Below are 12,397 nucleotides of genomic sequence, written 5' to 3' on the forward strand. Positions count from 1 at the left end.
GGGTACAACGAGCAGTAATGGGATCCGAGAGAGAGAATCTGAAATGCATTAGGGACCGTTTTCAAGGTGCGTGTGTGTGTATGCATGCTTGCGTATGTGTTTGTGCACGCTTGCGTATGTGTTTGTGTGTCCGTGCCTGTTTGTGGAGATTGGCAGGCCTCAGAGCTAACTCAATGAGATATGCTGGAGTGCTGACCATCACCTCTGTCTGTGTTGTCAGACCAGCGTGGTTTCACTTACACACTGTTCCTCTTTCCCACCAGGTGGCACAGAAGGTCCTGAAAAATGCCAAATTGGCCTGCAGCCGGTTGGGCCAGTACAGGATGCCTTTTGCATGGGCCGCCAGGTACTATTCGGTTACTAACCTGAACTGATGTTTAAAGTAAGAGATTATTGACAGATGTTTTACCTTTTGGAATATATTTTCATCAGTAGAGAAACTTGACAATATGTAAGCAACGTCTACTGAATATGGCATCGCTTTGAAAGGATAGAGTACAAAATGTCTAGATTAAATAAAAAACATTGAGTTTTTTCCCAGGCACAGTAAAGGTAGGGAATTTCCTACGTCTGTTTTTCCCTTTTTGGCACTGGTAAATGTATCACTCTTCAATGAATTGTGGAAAAGCTCAGTACCCATGGTGTCTGGAAAGAGAATAAAGGTGTCACAGGATACCAGACCAGGGGGAAAAACCCTGACAGGAACATCAGCAGATCTTTGTCCAGAGACCTAGTGGAAACAGACCTGGGTTTTAATGATTCTCATCTCTCCTTCCCTGCAGGACTCTGTTCAAAGATGCATCGGGGACGCTGGATAAAAGTGCTCGTTTCTCCGCCATCTATAGACAGGACAGCAACAAGCTGTCCAACGACGACATGTTCAAACTGCTGGCTGACTTCAGAAAGTTAGTAACTCTCCTACTGTCTGCAGTTAATGGAATTCAAAATGTAGTTAATTGTTGAGGTACTATATCTTACAGAAATGTTGAATTTGGATTATTCTTGCTTATTCTGAATGAGTACAGTGTTATAACAGTGGGTATTTCTTAAGCTGAATCCCATATAGCGATTTGTTGGCTGAAGAGACTAGATGGTCAGAGATTCTCTTTCACAATGAAAGCCTGTACCCCAGATGTTTTCCCACCTTTACAAATATTTGGTTCTCCTCTTTGGTTCTGTCTGTTCACAGGGTAGTTTCCAGGCGGCTTGCCTGTTTTCCATCAGGTCCTCCTAGGTAGATGATAACAAAGGCATTAACCGCTGCTTATTTTGCTTCCCCTCCCTAGGCCAGAGAAGATGGCCAAGCTCCCTGTCATCTTAGGAAACCTAGACGTTACCATTGACAATGTTGCCCCTGACTTGACAAGTAAGCCCTCCAAACTCAGCTCACACTGGGAACATGAAAGATGAAAGCTGTTTCTCTTCACGTCAGATTGGTCTGATTGTCTGTCGGCTGTTTATTTGACCCCCCCCCCCCCGTCTGTTCTGTGTCTGCATGTACGTAGGTTGTGTTACCTCATCCTACATTCCTGTGAAGACTTTTGAGAGCAGTGAGAAGACGAACATCTTCTTTGAAGTGGAGGAGTTTGTTCCCTGCATAGCCAAGTGCTCCCAGCCGTTCACCATCTACAACAATCACCTCTATGTCTACCCCAGGCACCTGAAGTACGACAGCCAAAAATCCTTCACAAAGGTATAAACATTGACCCTACATTTCTGTTTGATCAAATTATGTGCACTGTACTTTTACGTGACTTTCAAATCATGAATCATATTTTGACGCAGTCTGTACACTGATGTGGTAAACTCCACTATTTGCTATTGCATTTCATATGAAATGCAATAGCAAATAGTGGAGTTTACCACATCAGTGTACAGACTGCGTCAAAATATGATTCATGATTTGAAAGTCACGTAAATGTAAGGTACTTGTAACTTGTCCAACTTTCTCTGAGAGAGAAACTTTGCTCTAGACAGTACAGCAGAAATGTGTTCCCGCCAGCATCTTCAAGTAGGTCAGCTTTGTTCTGTCTGTCTCCTCTCTCTCTCCCCTCAGGCTAGAAACATAGCTGTCTGCATCGAGTTCAAGGACTCGGATGAGGAGGAGGCTGTTTCGCTCAAGGTAAGCTCCTAGTCATATGACTCCTTCTGGCAGAGTTCCTGAAGCCACAGTGTCATTTGGTAGCAGAAGAACTGCGTACTACTTAGGGGAGTAAACGTACTGTTGTTATTACCCACAGTGCATCTATGGTCGACCAGGAGGACCCCTGTTTACTAAAAATGCATTTGCTGCAGTATTACATCACCAGCATAGCCCGGAGTTTTATGATGAGGTACGTTGTTATAACAAGCCAATCTGACCATCTTTATACAGACAGCTCCAGTCATGATTAGTGCGCAGACGAAGCAGTGTCAGCGTGTATGCTTGCTAACTCATAAGGTGTATATTTTTGTTCCTGTCCCTCAGTTTAAGATGGAGCTTCCCACCCAGCTCAATGAGAAGCACCATCTGCTGTTCACCTTCTTCCACGTCAGCTGTGACAGCAACAGCAAGGCCAGCACCAAGAAGAGAGACGTGGTGGAGACACAAGGTATTTATTTATTTATTTCACCTTAACCAGGTAGGCCAGTTGAGAACAAGTTGTCATTTACAACTGCGACCTGGCCAAGATAAAGCAAAGCAGTGTGACCAAAAACAACACAGAGTTACACATAAACAAACGTACAGTCACTAACACAATAGAAAAATCTATGTACAGTGTGTGCAAATGTAGAAGAGTAGGGAGGTAAGGCAAAAAATAGGCCATGGAGGCGAAATAATTACAATTTAGCATTAACACTGGAGTGATAGATGTGCAGATGATGATGTACAAGTAGAGATACTGGGGTGCAAAAGAGCAAGAGGATAAGTTACAATATAGGGATGAGGTAGTTGGGTGTGCTATTTACAGATTGGCTGTGTACAGGTACAGTGATTGGTAAGTAGCTCTGACAGCTGATGCTTAAAGTTAGAGAGGGAGATATAAGACTCCAGCTTCAGTGATTTTTGCAATTCGTTCCAGTCATTGGCAGCAGAGAACTGTAAGGAAAGGCGGCCAAAGGAAGTGTTGGCTTTGGGGATGACCAGTGAAATATACCTGCTGGAGCGCATGCTACGGGTGGGTGTTGCTATGGTGACCAGTGAGCTGAGATAAGGCGGGGCTTTACCTAGCATAGACTTATAGATGACCTGGAGCCAGTGGGTTTGGTGATGAATATGTAGCGAGGGCCAGCAAACGAGAGCATACAGGTTGCGGTGGTGGGTAGTATCTGGGGCTTTGGTGACAAAACGGATGGCACTGTGATAGACTACATCCAGTTCGCAGGTAGACACCAGACTCAGGATTAGGGTTGCAAAATTCCGGGAATTTTCAATAAATTCCCTTTTTTTAATATATATTTTTTTATCCTGGTTGGAGCATTACAGATTTCCTACTTATTCCCTCCTGATTTCAGGCAATCCTCCAACCGGGAATGACATTTTGCAACCCTACCTAGGATACAGCCCTCAAGGCCTAGATCCAGTGTTAAGCCATGCAGATTCATTGTATCCACCCTGTTTCTATCCATTGCCCTCCCCAGTATAACGATTTGTATCTGTGCCAGTTTCCATTCTTCCCTATTCTCCCAGTGCTGAGTCACTGTTGGGCGTGACCATAGAGATCCTAGTAAATGAATTAGTATTCTAATTCCTAATTCTATGGGTATGACACTGTCTTTGAGCAGACTGACAGTCCTGTCTCTTGTCCTTGTCTCTCCCCAGTGGGTTACGCCTGGCTGCCTCTGCTGAAGGATGGCAGGGTGATCATGAATGAGAGTCACGTCCCCGTGGCTGCCAACCTGCCCGCTGGCTACCTCAGCTGTCAGGACGGTGTCAGCAAGGTAGCGCTCCCTTCACTCCCACAGACACACACACTGTCCTTCTCCCTTTCCGTGGCTCCTTTTTTTATTTTTTTATAAAAACAATTTGAACTAGGCAAGTCAGTTAAGAACAAATTCTTATTTACAATGACAACCTAGGTTAACTGCCTTGTTCAGGGGCAGATTTTTACCTTGTCAGCTCAGGGATTTGATCTAGCAACCTTTCGGTTACTGGCCCTACGCTCTAACCACTAGGCTACCTGCTGCCCCGTCCTTCATCACCACAAGACTGAAAGAACATAATGGGTTTAAAGCAATCGGATTTAAACCTATCCAGTCATTTTAGATCAGTAAAATCGAACCTATTTTAGCCGTGAAAGAAAGTAGAGCCGTGAGCCACAGACTTAACCTTTGTGTGTAGTGCCCTGCCTGTAAATTAGAGTTGGCACTGTGGGGATTACTTGTTGTCTGCCTCAAGGTTGTGTGAGATGTACGCTTTCACCTTCCCTGATTGGATAATTACAACAGTGTGACCAAACAATATTAAGCTAATTGCATGAGAATATATGGCTGAATTATTTACTGATGTGAGTTTCAACTTAATGTTGAGCTTTAGATCTGTTCTCAGCGTTGTTTTGGATCAACCTACGGTAAACTTAAATGCCTTTCATTTTGTATACGTTTCTGCAACTACCTCCCCCTAACAAGCAACGTTTGAAGTATGTCCTACCCTCTTGTGGCATTGCGACAGTGACTCCTATCACGGAGTGCCGTTTTAAATCCATCACCAATACGTGTTGCGTGATCCAGTACAAAACCAATGATAACCACTGTCGTTGTTTTTAAATATGTCCTATGTCTCACGCAGCAGCATCCTGAAATCAAATGGGTGGATGGAGGAAAACCTTTGTTCAAGGTGTCCACTCACCTCGTCTCCACAGTGTACACTCAGGTTGGTATCATTTCACAGATTAGCTCAGGGACACAACTGACCCAGGATTCTTAAAGGCTTGTTCTCCATTGTCTGTTCTAGGAATCTTGTGTTCTAACATCTCTACCTTTTTTCTTTCCTCTGTAGGATCAACATTTGCACAATTTCTTTGCCCACTGTCAGAGCACAGAGTGTGCAGCCCCGGTGGCGGCAGGAGAGCTGGTCAAGTATCTGAAGGTAAAGCAGTAACTGTGGCACCTCTGGGTCTGACAGACATGTCACATCTCTCTCCCCAACACCTGTCACCCATCACTCTGATTTCCTCAGGATGTTTAGAAATCTGTGCTTGTTTCCTCAGGCCAGGGTGGGACAACGCTAACATGACCCTAGGCTCTAATCCACGGGTGCTCTCTCCATTGTCCCCCTGTGGACATCGACATTTTCAGATGCATCTCTGGTGTGCTCATGTAAACACACGAGTCCACAGCACACAAACAATTGCAAGAGGGTCACACAAGATCAGGATTTAGCAGAGAGCGTTTCACTGGCAGGTTGCCAAATTATTTGGCTGGCTTTGGCTGTGTTAGCAGCCCCTACAAATGTAGGCTCTTAATTTGATCACCTTGTTGCAGGGGAACTTTGCTGCAATGTTGCGGTTTCAAAAGGCTGCTGAAGTTTTTAACTTCCACCAATTTTACTCTTGATCTTCTGTTATCATTTTTTTTTATCAACCCCTACAAAAATGTCCATTAATTATAATCCACATATTTCAAATTTCCTGTTGCCACAGGATTATTTTCCTGCTCTAGCAAACTGGCTCAAATTAAGATCCTAAATAGCCAGTGATGCACCAGTGCCCCGCTCTGCCTCATTCCAGGATACACGTGTTTGTGTGTGTGATTAACACATGCTTATTCTCAGGTGTGTCCTGTTATTCTGTGCGACTTCCGTTTCCTCTTACGCAAGCTTGTGTTGTTGTTTTTTCTCGCCTCTTTTGGATGTGGGATGGAACTTTCACCCCCTCATAGACTCCGAGACTGATTAGAGCCAGGATGGGAGGGAATGTTTACAGTACGCCACCATACATTTACGTTGAAGCTGATTCTTGTTCTCATGTAGCCTTGTTTTATCTCCCCCTCAGAATAGTTTTATCGTTTTAAGTCAATTCTGATCATGCAGTTAAACCTGTCTAGACATTTGATGTGCTTGTGGATGATATTCTGCAGGTTCAGCATTTTAGCTGGGAGGGGAGCACAGAAAAACACAATGCCTTGAGCATCTGATTTACTGCATTCTCCCCCCACCCACCTCAGAGTCTTCATGCTATGGAAAGTCACGTGATGGTTAAGTTCCTGCCCACCACTCTCAACCAGCTGTTCCGGGTGTTGACAAGTGCCACCCATGAGGAGGTGGCCGTCAACGTCACCAGGTCAGTAGTCTGGCTCCCAAATGGCACCCTATTCCCTATCTAGTGCAATACATTTGACTAGGGCCCATAGGGAAACTATATGGGGAATAGGCTGCCGTTATGCACGTAGCCATAGACATGGTACACTGGGTTCTCTATGTGAAGCCTGAGTATTGAGACATAAACCACAAACATGTTATTATTGCACAACTCTTACACATGCTTTTTGCCCCGTTCAGAGTCATGATTCACATTGTTGCCCAGTGCCACGAAGAGGGGTTGGAGCACCACCTACGATCATATGTCAAGGTAATCGTCATACTGGTCCATTTATTTAAATGGCACATTTTCTTATGCTGTGTTTCTAGAAAAGCTTCTTTTTTTTTTTTGTCTCTTTCCTCGTTCAGTATGTGTTTAAGACCGAGCCATACACAGCCACTGCCACGAGAACAGTACATGAGGAGCTGGCCAAAGCCATGACTGCAATTCTAAAGCCTTCCACAGACTTCCTCACCAGCAACAAGCTGCTCAAGGTAATAGATAGCACAGCATTAGTGTGGAAAAGGAGGCTATGGACATTTGCATCAGGTTTCATGTTGGCATTGATTTGTATTTGTTTCCGTATTTCTGTTTCGTAGTACTCCTGGTATTTCTTCGAAGCCTTAGTGAAGTCCATGGCCCAGTACTTGATTGAGAGCAGTAAAGTCAAGGTAAGTCTGATGTGACACTTTACTAAGCCAACTAAGTCTTCCTTTTTCTTTTAATAGAAATGTCAGCTTATCAGTGATAGCTCCTAACATGCACAGCCATGTGGGCTGCCACATTCCTCCCACAGAATAAACACAGCCATAACTAACCATCGCCTCAATGCTATCCACAGCAATCTCTCCTAACCAACCATAGCCCTGAGTTTCCTCTCTGGCATGGCCGTGTATAATCAGGAAGCTGCTGTAGGAACCATTAGGAGTGTGCCACACTAAACAGAGGAAACAGGGACACTCCATTAAGGATTCCCCCTCTGCTGTGGTTTTGTGGTGGTTCACTGGGATGGCCTCTCTCTGGGAATAGCTGTGGTGGGATCAGAAACACAACAGCGAGTTGTTGTTGTTGTCGCTCCTCAAGCAATTAGTGTTGTATATGAATTTCATGTGTTATGCTCTTGGCCCTACTGTAATACTAACCAAAAAGGTAATTCAATCAAATAAAAAATGTACTGTAACACCACGGACAGTGACAGCTCTGGCGGTAACAGCTTGTCTCTTGTTTCTCAGCTGTCCAGGAACCAGCGTTTCTCGGCCGGCTTCCACCACACGGTGGAGACCCTGGTCAACATGATGATGCCCCACATCACCCAGAAGTACAAGGACAACCTGGACGCAGCCCGCAACGCCAACCACAGCCTGGCTGTCTTCATCAAGGTCAGCTGGCGCCGTCTGATTGGCTAGTCTAGCACCGTTGGTCCTCCTTGTAGTCGGTTCTGGATAGTAACAATGTATTGGTGTTCATTAGAGGTTGATGATATCCTCTGTACTATACTGAACTGTATGTGGGAATGTCCTTTCCTTCCTGTGTCCACAGCGCTGTTTCACCCTGATGGATAGAGGCTTTGTCTTCAAGCAGATCAACAACTACATCAACTGTTTTGTGCCCGGAGACCCAAAGGTAGTTATCATGATTTAAATAAATATGATGAGTCATTACAAATGATAGTCCACCACTAGACCTTTTGTTTCTTACACTAATGTGCTCTTTTTTTCAGACTCTGTTTGAGTTCAAGTTTGAGTTCCTGCGTGTCATATGCAACCACGAGCACTATATTCCCTTGAATCTGCCCATGCCTTTTGGAAAGGGGAGGATACAGAGATTTCAAGGTGAGCACATTTCTATCGTTTGGGCAAAATAAAAGCGACTGTATGCAGGTATACCAGGGTCATATGAGGTACATCTATTGAACTAGAAGCACAAGGCTTTTGTAATATGAAGTTTTGAGGGCTGTCTGCCAAAGGCTCTTGTCCATTTTTACATAGAGTGTTTCAGCAGATAGTGGATTCAATCGTTTTTCCAGCAGCATCTCGTCGAACTCAAGCACAATACCCGTACTGTCCAAGTTCTGTCAGCCAAATGTCATAAAGACACGTTACAGTATATCATGTACTGTTCTCTTTGTGTTCTTGCTACCTCTGTTTTGGAATAGAGCTTATTTGTTTGTTTCCACTTTGTTCCTCTTCTCTCTCTTGCCAATTAGCTTTACTTTCTCCCAACATGGAGTCATACAGTAATCCTGTAGGTAGGTTCAAGGTGTGCTGTCTGCTTGTCCTGTCAGAAAAAAAAATACTTTGACACCCCCCTTTTAATTATGACCACATAGGCAAAAGAATCCCCTTGAACAACTCAATTGAGTCATTCATTCAACAGCGTCATTGCATACATTTGGCGTGGATGTAGAATGATTCATTTGTCTCTCCCATGTCTAATACTAAATGATAAATCATAAAAATGATCTCTGTCTATATGAACTGTAATTGGCTGTAATGAGTGAGTTAGAAAAGGTATGGGTGTGTGTACGTTTTAATTCTTTGGACTACAAAGCGTTCTTAGTTCTTATTTCTGTGTCAAGGGTTTGGATTGTGCGACTATAGCAATAGGTTTGTACTTGAGGGCAAACAATTTTTTTCCCCAAAAATTTTTTCTTCAATTTAAAATTTCGGAGGTGTTTACATTTAAAATGTGCATGTAAACCAATTACAGCTCATATTGAGGCTAATAGTGGATGTGACATTTTAGCACCATCATTTCAGTACACCTTCTGTGTGTCACTTGTGATTTGATTTGACTTGTGCCTCATGCTCTGTGAAGCGATCAGTTTATTTGCCGGTCTGTTACCCATAACAACCACCCTGCTTGCTAACTGTATCTGTTTATTCACTGCCTGGTCCCCGACTCCTTTAGACTCATAATTACCAGACAAATTGCCGATCTGTGTAGCAAAACAGAATGTAAGCTCGTGAGCCTTCCAGGATGGTTGTACGAGGTTATGACTCCTGTCTGGTTGTCTATTTTGACTGATAATCTCTGTTATATACATTTTATTGTAATACTTTAGAAAGTCATAATTTACAACCACTCTTTGATTTTAGTTGTGTATTTTTTTAAATTATTTTATCTGATCAATTATCATAAGTGATCATGAAAATGGAATCATATAGTAGCTCACTGTAACCAATATGTGTTATCCTATCCTTACGCAAATAGATTATCAGCATGCATTGGGGTTGTTTTGTTGTTGGTTTGTTTGAATACTTTATCTTGTTGGAAAAGTTTCTCAGCGTTGGAAATAGTTTTGTGGCCCTGATTACAATCTTCATTAGAGTTTAAGTGCAGTTGAACCTCATTCGGATGGCGCCAGTCTATTTAAGGGCAAAGGTCGGCTCAGTGCTACACTGGTGGTATTGTTTACATCGGGGCAGATAGTTTAGGTTCAGGACTTCCTCCTAAAGTTTGTCTCCTGTTTGTCCTCCTTCCAGACCTCCAGTTGGACTACTCGCTGACAGACGACTTCTGTAAGAACCACTTCCTGGTTGGGCTGCTGCTGCGGGAGGTGGGCGGGGCCCTGCAGGAGTTTCGAGAGATCCGTCAAATATCCATCCACGTGCTCAAGAACCTGATGGTCAAGCACACCTTTGACGAACGCTACACCTCCAAGGTAAGCAGACTAATTCTCCCTGCCTCTTTCCTCTAGTCGTTTCGAAATTCATCATAAGGGACAATGAAGTTTAATCAGAGCTTTATCTCTATTTCAGAGCCAGCAGGCTAGGTTGGCAACTCTCTACCTGCCCCTGTTCGGTCTGCTCCAGGAGAACGTCAACAGGCTCAATGTGAAGGAAGTCTCCCCATTCATCATCAACCACTCCAACAATGTAAGGCTGACATCTAGTGGCTGACTACCACCACAACTCAAAGGCCCTACCTGTAAATGTTTGGCTTTACTAATGGTCCATTTTCCTTTCAGAATGGAAGAGATGACCCACTCTTGGGCAACTCCATGATGATGACGCCTCCACGCTCCAGTACTTTGTTAGACAACAGTTTGCACAAGGATGTGTTTGGGGTTATCTCTGGCACCGGTGAGATTCAGTCTGCTTTTGGCAGGCAACGATATGACACTCGACTCATGTTGTCCCGTGGCGATTGAGCGGCATGCGGGCCATGAGTTTAACTGTGCTGTTGTCTTTGTGTTCTCCAGCCTCCCCCCACGCGTCCTCCACCCCCAACATTAACTCTGTCCGCCACGCTGACTCCCGGGGCTCCCTCATCAGCACTGACTCTGGCAACAGTCTTCATGAGAAGAGCAATGATAAGACCAACTCTCTGGACAAGGTACAACTCCATGGAGTCAGAGTACAGCCACTGTCATGGACTATTACTTAAAGTTGATCATTTCTGCTTTCACTTATTGAGGGTGTAGCCTATGTCTTGCATGTGTCCAACTGGCACATGACCTCCATCAGGATATCAGATCACTGCAGTGCTGTTAGTCCATTTGGGCTAGAAATAAATGTGTACGGGTCAATATGAGTTGAGCAGCTATTCAGTGAATGAGATTCAGGCCACGTATTTAGTTGATGTTTCATGCATAATTTTGTGTATTTCTCACTGACACATAAGAGGTGCATCCATTACAGTGGCAAGAAAAAGTATGTGAACCCTTTGAAAATACCTGGATTTCTACATAAATTGGTCATAACATTTGATCTGATCTTTATCTAGGTCACAACAATAGACAAACACAGTCTGCTTAAACTAATAACACACAAACAATTATATGTTATCATGTCTTTATTGAACACACCGTGTAAACATTCAGTGTAGGGTGAAAAAGTATGTGAACCCTTGGATTTAATAACTGGTTGACCCTCCTTTGGCAGCAACAACCTCAACCAAACGTTTTCTGTAGTTGCAGATCAGACCTGCACAACGGTCAGGAGGAATTTTGGACCATTCCTCTTTACAAAACTGTTTCAGTTCAGCAATGTTCTTGGGATGTCTGGTGTGAACTGCTCTCTTGAGGTCAGACCACAGCGTCTCAATCGGGTTGAGGTCAGGACTCTGACTGGGCCACTCCAGAAGGCATATTTTCTTCTGTTGAAGCCATTCTTTTGTTGATTTACTTCTGTGTTTTGGGTCGTTGTCCTGTTGCATCACCCATCATCTGTTGAGCTTCAATTGGTGGACAGATAGCCATACATTCTCCTGCAAAATGTCTTGATAAACTTGGGAATACATTTTTCCGTCTGATAGCAAGCTGTCCAGGCCCTGAGGCAGCAAAGCCGCCCCAAACCATGTTGCTCCTCCACCATACTTTACAGTTGGGATGAGGTTTTGATGTTGGTGTGCTGTGCCTTTTATTCTCCACACAGTGTCGTGTGTTCCTTCCAAACACCTCAACTTTAGTTTCATCTGTCCACTGAATATTTTGTCAGTTGCGCTGTGGAACATCCAGGTGCACTTTTGTGAACTTCAGATGTGCAGCAATGTTTTTTTTTGGGGCAGCAGTGGCTTTATCCGTGGGATCCTCCTATGAACACCATTCTTGTTTAGTTTATTACGTATCGTAGGTTGTTAGCATGTTCCAGAGATTTCTGTAAGTCTTTAGCTGACACTCTAGGATTCTTCTTAACCTCATTGAGCATTCTGCGCTGTGCTCTTGCAGTCATCTTTGCAGGAAGGACACTCCTAGGGAGAGTAGCAACAGTGCTGAAATTTCTCCATTTATAGACAATTTGTCTTACTGTGGACTGATGAACATCAAGGCTTTTAGAGATACTTTTGTAACCCTTTCCAGCTTGATGCAAGTCAACAATTCTTAATCTTAGGCCTTCTGAGATCTTTTGTTTGAGGCATGGTTCACATCAGGCAATGCTTCTTGTGAATAGCAAACTCAAATTTTGTGAGCGTAACCAACATCTCCAATCTCATCTCATTGATTGGACTCCAGGTCAGCTGACTCCTGACTCCAATTAGCTTTTGGAGAAGTCATTAGCCTAGGGGTTCACATACTTTTAGACAAGAAAAATACAATAATTTGTGTGTTATTAGTTTTCTATGTTTGTCTATTGTTGTGACTTAGATATAGATCAGATCAAATTTTATGACCAATT

General features: G+C 43.7%; 1 protein-coding gene across 13 annotated transcripts in view; it reads left to right on the forward strand.

Annotated features, from left to right (window-relative positions):
* Nucleotides 1–12,397, forward strand: part of LOC139546821 (dedicator of cytokinesis protein 9-like) — a 118,122-nt gene that overhangs the window by 89,197 nt on the left and 16,528 nt on the right. For 7 of the 13 annotated variants that reach the window (XM_071355647.1, XM_071355650.1, XM_071355648.1 and 4 more), the window contains exons 14-34: nt 264–346; nt 783–905; nt 1,287–1,366; nt 1,506–1,693; nt 2,057–2,122; nt 2,241–2,333; nt 2,468–2,591; nt 3,803–3,921; nt 4,772–4,852; nt 4,979–5,068; nt 6,145–6,260; nt 6,479–6,548; nt 6,647–6,772; nt 6,878–6,949; nt 7,511–7,657; nt 7,818–7,901; nt 7,999–8,110; nt 9,764–9,942; nt 10,040–10,156; nt 10,249–10,363; nt 10,483–10,616. In XM_071355647.1, coding sequence (XP_071211748.1) covers nt 264–346; nt 783–905; nt 1,287–1,366; nt 1,506–1,693; nt 2,057–2,122; nt 2,241–2,333; nt 2,468–2,591; nt 3,803–3,921; nt 4,772–4,852; nt 4,979–5,068; nt 6,145–6,260; nt 6,479–6,548; nt 6,647–6,772; nt 6,878–6,949; nt 7,511–7,657; nt 7,818–7,901; nt 7,999–8,110; nt 9,764–9,942; nt 10,040–10,156; nt 10,249–10,363; nt 10,483–10,616 — 2,319 coding nt within the window. Of the gene's footprint in view, nt 1–263; nt 347–782; nt 906–1,286; nt 1,367–1,505; nt 1,694–2,056; nt 2,123–2,240; nt 2,334–2,467; nt 2,592–3,802; nt 3,922–4,768; nt 4,853–4,978; nt 5,069–6,144; nt 6,261–6,478; nt 6,549–6,646; nt 6,773–6,877; nt 6,950–7,510; nt 7,658–7,817; nt 7,902–7,998; nt 8,111–8,484; nt 8,527–9,763; nt 9,943–10,039; nt 10,157–10,248; nt 10,364–10,482; nt 10,617–12,397 lie in introns of all 13 variants that reach the window. The other 6 variants (XM_071355645.1, XM_071355640.1, XM_071355644.1 and 3 more) reach the window with 2 other exon arrangements.

The sequence above is a fragment of the Salvelinus alpinus genome, chromosome 20 (genome assembly GCF_045679555.1).
Source record: "Salvelinus alpinus chromosome 20, SLU_Salpinus.1, whole genome shotgun sequence".
NCBI classification, from domain to species: Eukaryota; Metazoa; Chordata; class Actinopteri; order Salmoniformes; family Salmonidae; genus Salvelinus; species Salvelinus alpinus.